The sequence below is a fragment of the Aspergillus homomorphus genome, assembly GCF_003184865.1.
Source record: "Aspergillus homomorphus CBS 101889 unplaced genomic scaffold BO97scaffold_22, whole genome shotgun sequence".
NCBI lineage: Eukaryota > Fungi > Ascomycota > Eurotiomycetes > Eurotiales > Aspergillaceae > Aspergillus > Aspergillus homomorphus.
The window spans coordinates 115,390-131,916 of record NW_020291908.1 but is presented as its reverse complement, the minus strand read 5'-3'; the positions used below and the strand labels follow the sequence as shown (position 1 = coordinate 131,916).

The 16,527-nt window shown below is 52.4% G+C and overlaps 6 protein-coding genes across 6 annotated transcripts; 5 read left to right on the top strand and 1 right to left on the bottom strand.

Moving 5' to 3' along the window:
* The first annotated feature begins 150 nt into the window (after positions 1–150).
* BO97DRAFT_391955 (uncharacterized protein) lies at positions 151–2,644 on the top strand. Its single transcript, XM_025693847.1, has 2 exons — positions 151–673; positions 751–2,644. Exons 1-2 carry the CDS (start codon positions 271–273, stop codon positions 2,454–2,456), a joined length of 2,109 nt encoding a protein of 702 aa, XP_025550604.1. The 5' UTR covers positions 151–270; the 3' UTR covers positions 2,457–2,644.
* A 1,247-nt stretch (positions 2,645–3,891) lies between these two features.
* Positions 3,892–7,193, top strand: BO97DRAFT_391953 (uncharacterized protein). The gene is made up of 3 exons (XM_025693846.1): positions 3,892–5,075; positions 5,145–6,531; positions 6,582–7,193. Exons 1-3 carry the CDS (start codon positions 4,320–4,322, stop codon positions 7,016–7,018), a joined length of 2,580 nt encoding a protein of 859 aa, XP_025550603.1. The 5' UTR covers positions 3,892–4,319; the 3' UTR covers positions 7,019–7,193.
* Positions 7,194–8,011: 818 nt separating this feature from the next.
* BO97DRAFT_346932 (uncharacterized protein) lies at positions 8,012–8,420 on the top strand (the record flags this gene model as incomplete). Its single annotated transcript, XM_025691834.1, has 2 exons — positions 8,012–8,217; positions 8,303–8,420. The coding sequence occupies 2 exons, from the start codon at positions 8,012–8,014 to the stop codon at positions 8,418–8,420; spliced, it is 324 nt and encodes a 107-aa protein (XP_025550602.1).
* Positions 8,421–9,343: 923 nt separating this feature from the next.
* BO97DRAFT_453963 (uncharacterized protein) lies at positions 9,344–11,802 on the top strand (the record flags this gene model as incomplete). The annotated part of the gene is made up of 3 exons (XM_025699089.1): positions 9,344–9,495; positions 9,669–11,553; positions 11,710–11,802. The coding sequence occupies 3 exons, from the start codon at positions 9,344–9,346 to the stop codon at positions 11,800–11,802; spliced, it is 2,130 nt and encodes a 709-aa protein (XP_025550601.1).
* A 523-nt stretch (positions 11,803–12,325) lies between these two features.
* BO97DRAFT_470928 (uncharacterized protein) lies at positions 12,326–15,722 on the bottom strand. The gene is made up of 7 exons (XM_025700000.1): positions 14,789–15,722; positions 14,160–14,689; positions 13,994–14,105; positions 13,575–13,942; positions 13,135–13,524; positions 12,893–13,082; positions 12,326–12,832 (listed from the first exon to the last, which is right to left on the bottom strand). Exons 1-7 carry the CDS (start codon positions 15,294–15,296, stop codon positions 12,723–12,725), a joined length of 2,208 nt encoding a protein of 735 aa, XP_025550600.1. The 5' UTR covers positions 15,297–15,722; the 3' UTR covers positions 12,326–12,722.
* A 310-nt stretch (positions 15,723–16,032) lies between these two features.
* BO97DRAFT_95334 (uncharacterized protein) lies at positions 16,033–16,496 on the top strand. Its single transcript, XM_025701162.1, has one exon. The coding sequence runs from the start codon at positions 16,148–16,150 to the stop codon at positions 16,382–16,384; it is 237 nt and encodes a 78-aa protein (XP_025550599.1). The 5' UTR covers positions 16,033–16,147; the 3' UTR covers positions 16,385–16,496.
* The last annotated feature ends 31 nt before the right edge of the window (positions 16,497–16,527 follow it).

Sequence of the window (16,527 nt, the reverse complement as noted above, 5' to 3'; positions counted from 1 at the left end):
GAAAAGATGATTCCGCTCCCCGAGTCCTTATCCCCCAACCCGCCTTATCAGTACCCCTGCAAACCAGACAAACACGCTCGACCGCCCTTGAACGGGCAAAAAAAGTAGAAAAAAAAAGTAGGACGGGACCGCGGCCGATAATCCAAGCAGGAAAACCTAGACTCCGCGGGCGGCCCCATTATCAAATTTCAATTTTCCCGGCCTGGGTCAGTCGCCTTACTAAATTCTCCTTTTCTTCTCCTTCTGTTAGAAAACAAGAATACACACATCATGGTCGGGGTTAAGCGCCGTGTCGATACCGGCGACGATCGCGATGGCAAGCGGACGAAAACGAAGACTGCGGTTCCCGCGTCGACGAAGAAAGGTGGCTCCAAGTCCGCGCCTGTGAAGTCGGCGAAGAAGGCCGACTTCAAGAAGGGATCCGACAAGGGCGGAAAGAAGGATAAGAAGGATTTGAGCAGCAAGAAGGGCAAGAAGGCGCGGAAGGAAGAATCCGAAGACGAGGAGGACGATGAGGATGAGTTCGACTTGGATGATGTTGAGGATTCTGAGATTGATGAGTTGGATGAGCTTGAGGGTGATGATGATGAGGATGTTGATATGGGTGGAGTTGAGGACGAGGGTGACGACGATGACGAGGAGGCAGAGAAGCCTACGAAGGCAGCAGATCCAAGTAAGTGGATTCTTTTATCTGGAAGCACTGCTTTTGGGCCTCCGGTTTACTGATCAACATCTCCTACAATTGTGCAGACAAGTCCACGTCGCGCGAATCGCATATCAAGCAGAAGGCCATGCAGCAAGAACGCAAAGCCGCCAAACCCAACGCCGACATTATCGCCCGCTCCAAGAAGCTTTGGGAGCAGCTGCGCCGGAAGTCCCACGTCCCGCTCGAGCAGAGAAAGAAGCTCATCAAGGAGCTTTTCGAGATCATCACCGGCCGTGTCAAGGACTTTGTGTTCAAGCACGACTCGGTTCGTGTCGTCCAGACCGCTCTGAAATACGCCAACATCGAGCAACGGAAACAGATCGCCGCGGAGCTCAAGGGCAGCTACCGCGAGCTTGCGCAGAGCCGGTATGCCAAGTTCTTGGTCGGCAAGTTGATTGTTCACGGTGACAATGAGATTCGCGACCTGATCATCCCCGAGTTCTACGGCCACGTCAAGCGCCTCATCCGACACCCCGAGGGATCCTGGATTCTCGACGATATCTACCGGACAGTTGCGACGAAGCAGCAGAAGGCCAACCTTCTGCGTGAGTGGTACGGACCCGAGTTCGTCATCTTCAAGCAGGAGAACGGAACCGCCGAGCTTTCTGAGATTCTGAAGGAAAGCCCCGAGAAGAGAGGACCCATCATGCACTCTCTGTTCGAACTCATCAACCAGCTCGTCCAGAAGAAGAACTCTGGCTTCACCATTCTCCACGACGCCATGCTCCAGTACTATCTCAACGTTAAGGTCGGCAGCACGGAGGCTAACGAGTTCGTTGAGCTTCTGAAGGGTGATGAAGAGGGAGATCTTGTCAAGAACTTGGCATTCACCAAGTCGGGCGCGCGGGTGATGTCTCGGGCTCTGGCTTACTCGAACGCTAAGGACCGCAAACTTCTGACTCGTTTCTATCGCGATACGATCAAAATGATGGCAGGTGATCTTCATGGACACCTGGTCCTCCTGGCGGCCTACGAAGTCATTGATGACACCAAGCTTACCTCGAAACTGGTCTTCCCCGAGCTTCTGAATCAAGGAATGGACGCCGAATCCCGGAATGAAGAGCTACTCTACCAAGTGACCGACCTGACGGCTCGTATTCCCATCTTGTATCCATTCGCTGGTGACCGCGCCAAGTGGCTGCTGCCGGAACAGGATCATGAGCTGTTGAAGGAGGTCCGTGAGATTCGTGCGGAAACGTCGAAGAAAGAGCCCGAGGTCCGCCGACAGGAGCTGGTCAAGGCTGCGTCCCCCACTGTTCTCGAGTTGATCGCTGCCCGTGCGGACTCCTTGTTGGAGACCAGCTTCGGGTGCCAGTTCATCTCCGAGGTTCTTTTCGATGCGGATGGAGACAAGAGCGCCGCTCTTGCTGCCGTGGCCGAGGCGGCCAAGTCCCGCGCCGACACCAAGGAGGCCCCGTTCGTGGGCCGGTTGTTGAAGTCGCTTGTTCAGGGTGGACGGTTCAACAGCGCGGAGAAGAAGATTGAGAAGGTCCAGCCCCCGCTCAACTTCCACGATCTGCTGTACGAGCAGATCCAGGCCGAGATCATGTCTTGGGCCACCGGGTCGAATACGTTCGTTGTCGTGGCTCTCGCCGAGTCCGAGGACTTCGCGAAGAAGGCCGATCTGCTGAAGACCCTGAAGAAGAACAAGAAGGCCCTGGAGAAGGCCTCGTCGGAGACTGGAAAGGATGGTAAGAAGGGCAGCCCAGCCAGCAGCGGTGCTAAGATTCTTCTGGAGAAGATTCGGTAGTGGCAATGACGGATTCAATTCTACTAGTATAGGATGCATGACATGTGTGTAATACCGGCCGGTTGACTGCAAAAGCATATCCCTTGGGTGTTTTGCTTTGATTTTTGACTATTCTGTTCTTTTTTTCTTATCATACCGTGAGATATCTATTCGTCTTCTGTACAGGGTTTGTGATAAATATCTGGGATCAATGAAGTTCAACAAAAAGTATTCGATGATTATCTTCTGGCTTCGACTTACTCGTCGCTAGACAAGGACAGCTTAATAGCAGCCAGAATTATAGGTGAAAGCCCCGTAGAGAATTGTCATGGGAGGACCTTGGGCCGTGAGGCTGGGATTCCCCCCCCTGAGCGGACTCCAGGACAGATGAGGCGGTTAAGGAGACAACCACAGCCACAGCAATATATTTCCACTTTCGAAGGAGACTACATGCCTGGCATAAGCATTTTGCGCCACGAACTAGTTGAAACCTCAATTGTTAATGAAATTGTGGTACAAAGTGAAAGGAGAAGGAGTGAGGATTGTTGAGCCGGGATTATTATAAGGTAGTCTAGGTAGTACTGTAGTCATTACAAGCTGCCGGCTGTGTCAGTCAGTCAGGGGGAGAGTTAGCTATGGATATTATGGGATATGGCATTGGTGGAGCCGAACGCAAGGACTTTTTTCTCTTTGGCTTGTCTCTCTTCCCGCTCAAACAGGCTTAACTCGCTGGGGGGAACCATGGAACCAGCAGGTGCAGATATCAACTTGGCTGATCATAAATGACGATCTCCATTTCTCTCGCCTGCAATTGACGCTCGACTCTCTTTTACTCTTTTACTTATACTAGTCTAGTTCTATCTTGGTGTCTCTGTCTCCACTCATGCATGCTGTTGTCGGCAAAGAAGTTAGAACGAGGAGGCCCATTGATACATCGATTCCTCCATCACTTACTTGATCGGCCACCCGTTGATCGAGTCGAGTCCCTCTTCCTGTCGCTACCCGTGAACGAGGAAGATTAACATCCAACTGAACGGGGGGGGGGGGCTTTATGCATATTCCACCCCTTGTATTTTTCCCCAGATCGGCTCTATTATTCTCTTCCTCTCAATCACATCTCTTGTCACCATGTTCTTTCTATCCAAAACCATTGCAACTACCCTTCTTCCTCTCCCTAACAATGCTGCTTGGTTCATGAATCCAGACCTCCGGAGAAGATTCCTTATCTACATTCTTCCCATTAACAATGGCCGAAGATCTTCAGGACGTGACGGTAACGGATCCCTGCCTGATCGGGGCTGGCCAGAAAAAAAAAGGGACACTGAGTAGAACCTACCAACAATGCCCTTCCCCTTCCCCCGTCAGCTTCAGAGTAGTGTGTTTAATTCCTTCAATCCTTCGGCTCCATCGTCTTTCTCCTCAACTTCTTTCTTTCTTCTTTCTTCCTCCTTTCTCTCGTTTCCCTTCCGGCCCGGTCGCATCGCTTGTCCTCACTTAATCTTTACTATGACTATTTTCTAATCCTTAATCTTTAATTATTTCTTTTCTTTGTTTGTGTTTTGCTTCTGCGGTATAATCTCCCCACGATCATCTGATTCGCGGAGAGAGTGCGCCTGCCTTGTCTCAGATCTCGTCTGCGACTGACTGCATCGCTCAATTCCCCAGCAACAGAGTCTCTTGCAGGACACTTCTGTCTCCTCCATCCCTTCATTTCCCAACTCTATCTGTCTGCACCGCCCGGGCCTTTGAAGTGCAACCAAACTTGCGCAACACCCCCCTTCCCTGGTTGCAGATGGCCTGGGTCTGAGCGGCATAGTTCCTGTCGTGTACCAGATATCGATTGCCTCAATTGACTCGGACAGCCATTCCAAGCAAATTTAAAGCATGATGGTCACCTCGTCCCTTGGGGAGGACGCTGGCCATCCTTCTCGTCAGCACCTCCCGCCAATTCCTCCGTCGCCGACGTTATCCAACCCCGACATGATCCTACCGTTTGACTCCAACGAGCGCGAATCCTCGACCCCGTCCCCTCCGTTCAACCTGCCTTCCTTAGGCAACCTGCAGGCGTTTTACGAAAGGCGCCCGGCCCTCGACGACAATACGGATCACAATCAGGGTGTCGCGCAATTGGGGATCGCTCTGTCCTACGGCAGTCGCCCCCAGAAAAAAGGATTTCCGCGTCACGCATGGCTGCAAGAGGGTCATGATGCTCGTCGCTTGTCGGACATCGGTGAGGAGGATTCATCGTCGTCGTCGTCGTATGCGCACTTTCCTGGGTTCTCTGGTGCATCTCGAATGGTGTCGCAAACGGGTCGGCTGGAGGGCTCTCCTGTTTCGCAGCGTGAGACAGCTGATTCGGACACTAGGGAGACGGGGGCGTGGAGCGGCTCGTCTAGCTCGACAGCTAGTGGTGCTAGTGACTCGTCTTGGGATGGGGCGAAAGGCCACCACGACAGTCGTGGAGCTGAGGAGCCCCGTCATAACTTGGAGGACAGTGTTCGCGAGCCTGTCAATGGTAACGACGATACTCCAAGCATAATGGCAACCGCACATGAGAACGGGTCTGGAGTGGAACTATCGTCAGCCGTATTAAGTACCGAGGCGGAAAGGATTCTCGAGAACGCTAAGAAGCGTCTGACGGTATGTTCAAGTCAGAGTATATTGGGAAAGAGAGAGAATGATGATAGCACTTGCTGACGACTACTATAGCTTATGGAAGGCAACCTGAGTCGGGCTCGCACATCGGTACGAGTCTCGCCATCGCTCCCGACCTCGCCAACGCCGCCCGTGGGGCAGTCGCCATTGGGGCTGGGCCAGCCTGTCGGCGGCCTGTATCAGTCAATCTCTCGCGCGGACCGTCGAGTCTCGAATCACCGTCCGCGCACGACGTACAGCTCATCCCAGGATGTGACGAGCAATCGACATTCACGTGTCTATAGCGAGACCAAACTACCGTCAGCAGCGCAGTCAAGCCTTTCCACAGCGGACACCAACCCGTCTCGGTCTCTCAGCGCCTTAGGCTCAACCAGCGCATCCACTTATCGGAGCGATGAGCGGACTTTCCGTTATGACCCCACACGGTCGTATCTGACCCATCGGGCCTCTATCTCATCCATGCAGAGGCCGCCGGCTCGCTCGCCGCCGATGGTAAAGGAGCGAGCCTCTTCTGAGTCCCCTAAGGGATTGGGTATCTCCACCGATGAGATCGAGAGTCTCAGCCCGAGCACGGAGGGGTCTAATGAGACCTACCCTGCACAAGATCCGCCGTCTCGTTCCCAGTCGCAAATGCAAGTACGCGACCTGCACAATCAGATGAAGGGACTTCACATCAAGATCTCTAGCCTGAAGGTCAAAACGCAGGAGGATAATTTGCGCCGGCGTAGTATGCAAAGCCTGCGGACTCCGAGTCCCTTGAATGCTGCTGATCAATGGTACCCTAATGCTCTGGACCTGAAAGGCCGCCACAACAATCTTAAGCCCAACGGTGCACAGGGCCAGTCATCGAGCCATTCGGCAGAGAATCTATACCGTGGCGAATTTGGCTCTGCTGTTAGAATCGAGCCTGACACAAAGACGCGGCAGGCCGAAACACGAGAGCAGGTCGCAGCGCATCATCCAACCGGTTACACGGGACATCAACCAGAAGATGGGTCCGAGCTCGATGATTCGCAATCGGTGAGCGAGAGCCTGTATGAGGATGCGCAAGAGGGAAACTATGACGAGAGCGGCTTCTTGACTTCTGATGCCGACCGTGAGTCCCTGGATGATAATCTGGACGATACACTGGAGGCTTTCCCTCCCGTGCCCCAGAGTTTCCAGGACACACCCCACGAGGAGCGAGAGGATGCTTTTGACTACGAGCATTTTATTCTGCATAGCGCATTGGGTAATTACACCCAAGCTCGGCTGCGTCGTGAGAGCAACGGTTCGACCAGCTCGGTGGAGACCACACGGCCGACCGACCACCGCTCCGTTCGTCACTCACGGGCTAATAGCACGCCATCGCTCTCCTCGGTAGCGACATTTGAGACCGCCATCGAGGGGAATCATGATGGCCTGGAGAGCGTTCTCTACTGGGACCGGAAGTTCAACGATGGTAAGTTTAATGCTCCACCTCTAACACGCGCTCGTGCTAATTTGCCCCAGAATTCAAAAATCGCCATCCGGCGGGCGGCGAGAGCTCGGAAGGAGCTGACATGGAAGACGAAAGTAACCCCCGCACTCTTCGGCGACAGCCTAATCGACTAGTGAGCAGCGACAAGGACTCAAAGGTCAATCTAATGCCACCACGATCCGAGTCAGCAATGACAGGAGCAGCGACGCCGACATCCCTCGCATCGTCTCTTGTGTCCACCGTGCGTGCGGCGTCTAGCTCCCATACCAGTGCGTCGGCCAATGGCAACATGGGACTGAATGATGATGACACACAGCTTCTGGAACAGCTATTCCAGAGCCTCGGGGATGTTTGTACGGAGCTTCAGACCATCACCACCTCTGCACATCCTGATCTTAAACAGGTGCGACTGTTGAGGCGGCGGCTGGATGCCGCTCGGCGGGTCCTCGATGGAGAGTTGGACACCTAATTATATGTGTAATACAGCGGTTGATCATCGATAGTTGATTTCTGCAAGAAGATTGGTGGGCAGAGCTGCTGTTTTTGTGTTTGCTGTTGAAGCAATCTAGGCGAAAGCCTTGGATATGATACCCTGATTTTGATTTAGCCAGTGCAGGTTCATTACCAGTAGAGTATATATGCAGAGTTGATTGATCGAAAATAATTCTATGCAGATGCCCCAGCCTGACCTTGAAGGAGCGTAAACCCAGCCTTAGTAGAGTAGTGCCGTGTTTCAACCATGAAGACGGTTGTATACAGGATATCCCGAGGCATAGAATTCGATCACTCAAATAGGCAAAGCATGACCCCACCCCCACCCATGCACGTGCTTTCGCAGTTCTTTCGCAATGCGACGCGCCACGCGCAGCAGCCACATCCTTCCCGGAAAGTAAATAATCCCATTATCATGGCACAATGAAGGTCCACACTCCGACCACTACCACCACCATTAGCACTAGGGTCAGATATCCTCTCGAAGACTTGCTATCCATTGAGTGATCTCGTGTCGAATCGGACCCTTTCTTTTGTTGGTTGCATCGTCCTCGATCTCTCCGTGCGTACTTTTTGCCCCGCACCCCGTAAGAAATAATTCCGACTGACAACCCGCCACAGGTACAGTACAGCAATCCTGAGACCTGAGTGGAGCAAATCAGGCTGGCTTGATTTGACGACAATCTACAGCCCTACTTCAAACAAAGAAGAGGCAATTGAGTGCTTGCACGGGTCTCTACTATTAGATCCTCGAGAGCGATTGAATCCGGCGCAAAGGGGCGCTTATTTTCCTCCTCAAGCTTGTGGAAAAAAAAAAAAAAAGAACCTCGATAAGACGTCCCGCCAAGACAATCACCCACCCAGTACTTTCTCAAACGGAGTGTCATACATCCACGAGAGAAAGCCTGCGCAAACGAACAAATAAGGGGAAGATCTCAAACAACACCCAAGATACCCAAGTCACAAAAACATGTCCCCTCAACCCCCATCCCGCCGCCTCCTCATCTTCCAAGAAGCCCGGCACCCGCAGACAGCCGAGGTCGTCTATCTCCCCGTCAACAAACTGGGACTGCCCATCTGCGGTGACGGGCCCGACTTACCCTCGATTCTGGAGCTGCCGTTACGGATCCTGAAGGCCTTTACGGAGATCTTTAATCAGCCGAAGTATAAAGGATGGTGAGTGTGTCCTTTCCTTCCTCCCTTCCTCTCCTCTCACTTTGTTATGCGGGTGAGTGGGTGGGTGGCTGACGGCGCTGATTAGGGCTGTTGTGTCGGCGGGACCGTATCATGATACCTCTGAGGAAGGGAAGTATTATGCTGTGGTGTTGGAGCAGACGACATCGGGGCAGCATTCGGAATCGATGGGGTCGATTTTGTGATGGATGATGAGAAGGGTTGATTATGTGCGAATGTCGCTTGATGTGTTATGCTTTGCTGATATCTGTATATTGTTGATATGATTTGATGGTTGTTCTTTTGCTCTGGCTTGGGCTAGTTGTGTTCTGTGTGGACGGAGTGTGATGGGTTTTCTGATTGAGGGAAGCATCTGTAGTATCCTGTTTTATCTTATTATGGTTATCATGGCTGTTCTTGCTTCGAATGCTATATACCCTATCTCGTTGTTATTCTTCAATACTCGTGGTCCGCTCTCTGAGTCTTCAGTCCTCTGGCAGTGCCTGTTTGTACACTTGATATGCCGGGTACCCTATGCCTAATGTTGGCAATATCCGTGTGCCTCTACATATTGTTTCCACGCAGAGTCATGATATACAAGTAATGCTTCTCTGCCAATTCTATACACGTAAGATAGTAAAAATTCGAAGCTGAAAAGCGAGCTCATCTTCTGCAAGCTTGAGTCCTACCCATACACCTTTGACTTCAGTCGTAAGAAGGTACAGCTTGATCACTTGTTCTTATGGTTCTGCATCCAGCCAGCCTGCCGATGTATCCCGCCTTCCAAACTGCCCCCTCGAACAACAGTGAATGAAATAGGGTCAGGGAACTGACCCCGCCACGTCTGTCCGGAACCATTGAATGAATCTCACGGGAATAGTTCCATTATCCAGGCCTATATAAGCATCCAACTCGCCCCTCGAACTTCTTCCCTCCCTCCTCTTCTTCTCGTGACCCATCAAGCATCAGTTTTGCTCATCTCTAAAATATCTTAACATATCTATCTAATAGCTCCACCAGCCAAAATCCATTATCATTATCATGCATACATAGAAACACAGTCAACATCCACAATAAGTCTTAAGATAGTTCAATACTACAAGCATCCCTAACCATCCATAATCTCAAAATGTCTACCTCAGTCATACCAGCCGAGCCCCAGCTCGCCTCCTACAGATTTGAACCTCTAGTGCAAATCGCAACGACTCTGTTTGCATACACCATAGCCTTGCTCTCCACCATCGCCAACAACTTCAGCGCAGGACTCTTCGCTGCTACATAGTATGCTCTGTCCTCTTTTCCCCATGCTACAATCAGCCCATCCTACATACCCCCACAAGGACTATATCAGATATACCCCACCCCACAATCAACCATCCTGTAACCCCCCCAACCAAAATCTACCACATATAACCCCCATCCCAAACTAAACCAAGAAAACTAACACTAAATAGTGAACACATCACCCACCCCCTCCTCGGCCACTCCCCAGCCTACATCGCAAACAAAGGCATAGAAGCCGGCACCAGCTCCGCAGCCGTGCTAGACTCCTTTCTCATGCTTCCGGAAGCGGGAATCACCACCGACCTGGCTCTTTATCATCCTGCTGGTGACGAAGACGATGAGTTTGGGTCTGAGAGTACGGGCTCTGGCTGGTCAGGGACATTCTTCGATAAGAAGATCTGGGAGAAATTTGATGAGTATGTTGCTTGGATTTTGGCTTCTTATGTTGCGGAGAGGAATGCGAGGGCTGAGTTGAGGGTTGGGGGTGATGTTGTTGAAGAGAATGGGGAGGTAGACGAGGAAGAGGTGGAGGAAGATGAGGAGGATACGAACGAGGACCATGATGAAGAGGATGACTACGTGATCATCAATGACGACATGTTTGACGACGACGAACACGAGGACGAGCAGGCTCCTCCCAAGCACGATAATACATCAAACCAGGGCGTCGGCGCCTCGATGGCCCTGCTCGAACTGCATGATGCCAAATTCAAGGAGATCATCGCCCAGCACAAGGGGTCCCTCACCCGCGAGACTCCTCGAATGCAGATCAAGCGGAAGGTTGCTCAGCTTAGGCATGTCGTGATTAACAAGGCTTCGCCTATCACGGAGGCGGAGTACAATAGGCTTGTAGCCGCCAGCTATGTCTCCTGTCTTTCTCAGTCGGCCTCCAGCAAGGGTTTCATCTCTCCCAGCTCAGTGTCCAGCAATTCCTCAAAACCTCCTCACTCGGCCGCCAGCACTGTCTCCGTTCCTACCGGCTGTATCTCCAGAAATGCCTCCATCTCCCCCAGCTTAGGGTCCAGCGATGTTTCTAAGCGTCTCCAATCAGCATCTACCAACACCTCCATCTCTTCCAGCACAGTGTTTAGCAATACCTCAAGCCCTCCTGGCTCAACCTCCAGCAATGCCTTCAGCCAGCTCAGCTCAGCGCCCAGTAATGGTTCCAATCCTCCCAGCTCTAACACCAGAAAAGCCTCCAAGCGTCCTCACTCGGCCTCCAGCAATACCTCGAATCCTCCCTCCAGTAATGGCCCCATTCCTCTTAGCTCAGCGTCATGGGGGAATGCCTCACTCCCACCCAGCTCAACCTCCAGCAACGCCTCCACTCACCATGGAACCTCAACCAGCGCCGTGCCCTGCACATCCACCAGCCGTGCCCCTATCCAGGCTACCTCTCCGACGAGCAGTACAGTCCCAAGCACTTCTTTGATGAACGAGCCTCCAACCGGCACCATACCCAGCACCAACATCCGACCCAAAGAACAAGAACAGCCCGAAGAACGACCCTCAACCTCCAGCTACCACCATCCAGAATCAACCACCAGCACGCCTCTCACACAAGAGCCACAAGATACCACACCCCCAGAACAACCCACACCCACAGCTCCAACCTCAAGCCTCAACCACAACCCAGAACCAACCCCGTCCCCAACGCCCTCAACACCCAGAATCAAACCCCAAGAACTGCAAACACTCCACCCCCAACTCGTAACCACCACACCCCTTAACCTTAACCGAAACTCCCAAAACCCCCAAATCACCCCCAACCAAACGAACCCCCCAACAACAAAGCTAACCGTCGAAGAACGCGAAGACCTCCTAGACCTAAAAACCACGCTAAACCTCCTGCTAAACCAGACCGCCATGCGAATCGACAAAAACCCCAAGTACGCAGAGCACGCCGCCCTCGCTCTCCAGCACGCCGCAGCGACAGTGACCTCCCTCGCAGCAGCGCCCCGGATGCCCCGGTCCCCCCCGCGGCAGCAGCAGCAGCTACCGAAAAACTTCAAATCCGTGGGATTCAACCCCATGGTCACCCGCATCGAGACGAAAGTGTGTCAGCGGTATTTACGTACGCGGGCGCATCCGGATCCCGTTGGGGACGGGGAGGTGATTGTTCGGGGGGATGTTTCGGGGGTTGCGTTGCGGAAGGGAGGAGGGGGGGGGGGGGGGGGGAAAAAGTTAAAAATTAATTATTTAATTCTTAAGGGGTGGGTTTGGGTGGGGGTGGGGGACTATGGAGGGAGAGGTGGTTGGGGAGGGGGGGATATTTATTTCTTATCAGGGTTTTGTGGTGTCTAGTTCAATGCAGGTCTGGTTTAGTTCGTTTGGGTTGCATTGTTGGTGCTATTCTTGTGTTCATGCTGGATCTTTACTTTGGGGAAGGGAGGTTCTGATCTTTTCAGAGATGGATGAGGATAGGAGGGTGCTCTTATGCAGTATAGCCTGTCTTTTATGGACTCTCTTTCTATATTGGGCCCGATATGGGAATTATGACCACCACTTAATCTAAAGGATCTGGCACCAGCGGAAGTTGATGTTAGAAATATCGTTCCGGGTTCTATTTCTGGCAGACGAGGAATATTTTAGGGAGCGTTTTACCCCCTGGAACAAGAAGAATGGATTCATGACATAGTCCGATGAGTCGCCTATCCAGATATTTCCATTACGAACGGAGACCTCTCCCAGGACTTCGTAAGATGCAGCAAGAGCCCATTTCAGACCATCCCAATACATAGCAGCCAACACCACACTAATCGACACAGACACTGTAACTGAAGTAGGGAAATTGATTGTTTTGAGATTATTAACAGATAATATCAACGTGCAACATCATCAACGACCAAACCTACCTCCCTGATTCAGTCAACCACCTCACCACCCCACTGCAAAATAAATGAACTCCCCCATACCAACTAATATTAAAGCATACTCACTACAATAACAATAACAAGAACGACAACTAAAAAACCTTCAGGCACAAGATATCGCAAAGACAAGTCGAAACGAAATCCGCTTAATGTGGAAGTAAGTAAAAGTGAAGTAGGAATCAAAATTTCTCATCATCAGGGTCATTCCGCTTAGTTTTGTTTTTGAAGGTGTGTGGCGTTTTTGCTTCCTATTCTTTCTTGGTGGTAACTGTAATGGTAACACACAAGGTTCAACTAGCTAGCTAGGGAGGTAGGTAAGATAGACGATAGGCAAGATATGGTCAAAAGAAATTAGGTGTAGACGTTGGATGGGGGCAGGAGTTTGGCTCCGTAGCGGAGGTCGAGGGAACGAGAGTCGGCAGGGTCAAAAACGGTGGTTTGACGCTGTTCGAGAAACAAGGCTATTGGCTCTGTCAGCTTCCTGGTTCTTGAGTGGATGAAGGGCAGAAGGGAGATCTTACAGGTGATCTTGATCATGTCGAACCAGCGCGCCGCGTTCTCGTCACTCCCGTCCACCGCCTTGAGGATTCCGGTATCGGGGCGCGGAGTCGCCTTAGGCGGTAAGCTGCGCATCTTCAACAGCATATGCAAGATATCCGAAAAGCGGTCACCCTGGCTGGCGTAATAAGTAGGGCGCTTGTCCAACGGCCACTGTCGATGTGTTAGTATGCTTGAGCGTAACCCTCAAAATCATGCCACTTACACGCTGAGCGAAGTTGTCGTCGTCCCAGGAGCGGAATAACCAGCAAGTCCTCTCCACACAGTTCAACAAGATGATCGCTACCAGGAAGGTCTCAAACCAACCACTCTGCTGGCGCTGCAGAAGTCGCCGCTCGAGGTCGTTCATCACCGACTTGCTCAGTTGGGACGCACGCTTCTCGGTTGCCGCACGCAGCTGGCAGCACAGCAGAGCATATGATTCGTTATTGGTGACCTCGTCGATCGGTGTGCGACCATCATCGGAAGGCTGCGCGAAAGAGTGCACCGAGGTCGGCGGAAGAGTGGGGTTACAGTACGTCTTCCACTGCAGCTCCGAATCCACTAGGATATGGGTAGCAATCCACAGCTCCAACACACGTTCCAGCAACATGTCCTAGGTGTCTGTTAGTAGCGTGTCTCGTATACCCAGCGATGGAAACATACCTTCTTCTGCTGACTTAACTCTGCTGCAAGCATCAAGGTGGGTCGCATGAACTCCGAAGTCTCACGCTCATAGAAGTAGGGCGCGGTCTTCTTGATGTACATCTCGATCTTGCCGGGCAGGTCATCGGCATCGCTATCCAGCAAGTACAGCTCAGAAAGAGGTCCCTGGAATTGTGTCTCATCCCCCAGACCCTGCAGCTGAGGATCGAGTGTGGAAGCAGAAGACTTGTGACCGTGAAGCGCGCTGAAAGTGACGTAAACCAAGCTCTCCTCGAAGTGAGTGACCTCAATACGACCAGCGTAGTGTTCGAATTTGACCTGGTTTCGAATGCCGCTCACATCGTGATATGCCAGTGTAGCGTGCAAGTCTGTGACTATTAGCGCCTATCCAGACATGACCGGGAACACGACAAACATACTTGCGTTGTAAAGCTCGAATTCTTCGGCAATCCGAGTACGGATGCAAGGGTGCTTCCACAGACGAGCGCTCTCGACGCTAGCACAGGTGGTGCAAGGACTGTCTCCGGAGCACTAGACATGACCTGTCAGTAGAACACTAACCAGAATGGTAAGACCAGTCCATACCGGCTTCTTCAGCATGCGACAGCGAATACAAGCGCCCCGCTTTCTGACCTCCTGGACCTCCCTGCGTCGTGCAGCGGAGAACCGACCGCGCACCTTGGGCTTTGTAGGCTTAGTCGAGTTTCCAAACTCGTTCACGAAGCCCTTGGCTTGCGAGTTCGGATTCATCGCAATCGGACGGGGGAAGGATGCTGCGCGCTGCGTAGCGGCGGTCAGGGTAGGGTCGTGTTCATGAAGGCTGTCGAAAAGGAGCTGCTCCTGGGTGGAAAGCTGTTGATTCCAAGGCGGACTCATTTTGGGAAGGCCGTCTCCAAGTCCGACAGTAGAATCTTGGTCCATCGGAAGTCCGTGAGGCACCATCTCACTCGCAGAGGCGGCGATCATGGACAACTGTGACTGACGCGCGTTGGCAGCGGGATCGGTCGCGAGGGACGCTTCCGCCATTGCCGGAGATGCAGACGGTTGTGGTTCGGCTGGGGAACTACTGGGAAGGGAAGGCAGGGAAGAGGCGTTGGAAGCTGGTTGAGGGGTTCCTGTGGGCGCGCAAAAACGACATTAGTGAATGGACCACCCCACACAACCGTGTTGCTAACAAAGTTCGAATGCAACCAGAAAAGAAAACAACAACTTACCAGGTGGCTTCACATCCTCCTCGACCGTCTCTGGCTGAGTCGGATTACCCTGGAAGCCCTCGGCCTCGAGTGCAGGATCCACGACGACCGTCTTGCCTCCAACCGTCAACGACTGAGTGTACGCGGGCCCGCCCCGTTTGGTCTGGTCGGAGGCGCCCACCTGTCTCGAAGCCTCGGCCAACACGTTAAGCCCGTCGAAATTCTGCCGAGCTGCAGCCGTGAAGGGCAAATCCACCGACTTGCCTTTGTTCGGTCCCGTCACGTCTTTGTTTTGATCGCCGTCGGCAAGGTCGGGAAGTTCGTGAAGTCGCAACAAGACGCGTTGTCGGTCGCGCAGAGGGATCGCCTGACACTTTTTGACGAGATGGTTGGTCAGACTATCGATGCGACCCTTGGGAAATTTTTCGCCGCAGGCTTTGCAGGTGTGTTGGTAGCGATTACTGGCGTCCTCGAGCTTCTGGCCGCGGATGAAGAACTCGAGGATCAACTGATTTGGCTTGCGACCCATTGCGGAAGGCGTGGGTGGCAGAAGACACGAGGATTGGGGGGGGGTGGGAAGGGAATCCCAAGGGTCAAGGGAATCGAGGAGAATCTCGAGTCACAGACCCTGGTTTGGGAAGGTTATTCAGAGATGTTTTTCTTTTTCCTTGAAGAATAGGGTTGGAGGGAAAGACCGGCAGTAAAATGGAGCACGACCGGAGTGACGCACACAGGGGAAAGCGGACGAGGGGTGGAAGAGGGAGAGCGGATGGCAAAATAGCAGTTGGCCACAATCCCGACCGGCAGAACCCACCACCCGCTCGAAGATCAGGTCTCAGTGGGTCAAAAGGGGTGGGAAGAGTCGCGACAGAGGCGCAAAGCAGTCAGTAAGGCAATGACGGCAATTGCAAGAGGGGATCGGATGACAATGCAGGTGAGGGATGGGGGAGGAAAGAGTCGAAAGGAGTGGGATGGAAGGGAATAATGTTGCGAGTCGCGGCAAAACACCGACTTTTACACGGGCGGTCTGTCACTGGCCGCCCTCCAAAGTCACGGGTTGGTCGGGTTTCGGTTGGGATGCGCTTCACCGCATGAAAGGCGGTGATGAGATCGGTGAATCTTCTCCAAGTGCTGCGTGTGGATGTATGTGAATGTAGATGAGGAAGAAAGAATAAAAAAGATGAGTTGGAAAACACCCATCCTTCTTACCTTTGGTCTGTCTGTTTGTCTGTCACTCGTTCTTCGCTAAACCCTCTCTGTGCGACCATCACTGGCTGGTCCACCTCTCACATCCACACCTCCCTCCCTCAATGCTTCTCTCTCTCTCTCTCTGTGTGTCTTTCTTACACTCTTACTCCCTCCCTCTCCTCAATCTCAACCATGAATCTAACCTCCTGTGACCGCCTTTTCTTCGGTCTCGGCTCCGAATCACAACTAAACTCTACATGGACTGAGAAGTATCGTATATACATGTTATCACTGTTACTAGTGGCAATTTCGAGTCTCAATGTAATACAAATCAATTCAAGGGGTTTGAAAACACCCAGAATAATTCAAAAAAACACCCTCAATGAACCACATCATTCATTCCCGCTGTCCAGCCCCTCCCTGGTTTGACTGCGGGAATTTCGGGCCTCCGGGCTGTTGCCGTGTATGTACGTACGGTACATACAGCTAGCGATCTGACGCACGGAGAGAAGTCGGTCTGAGATGCCAAAAAAGCCAATGCATCACCACTGGGTCCCAGCTGGCAGCTCCGA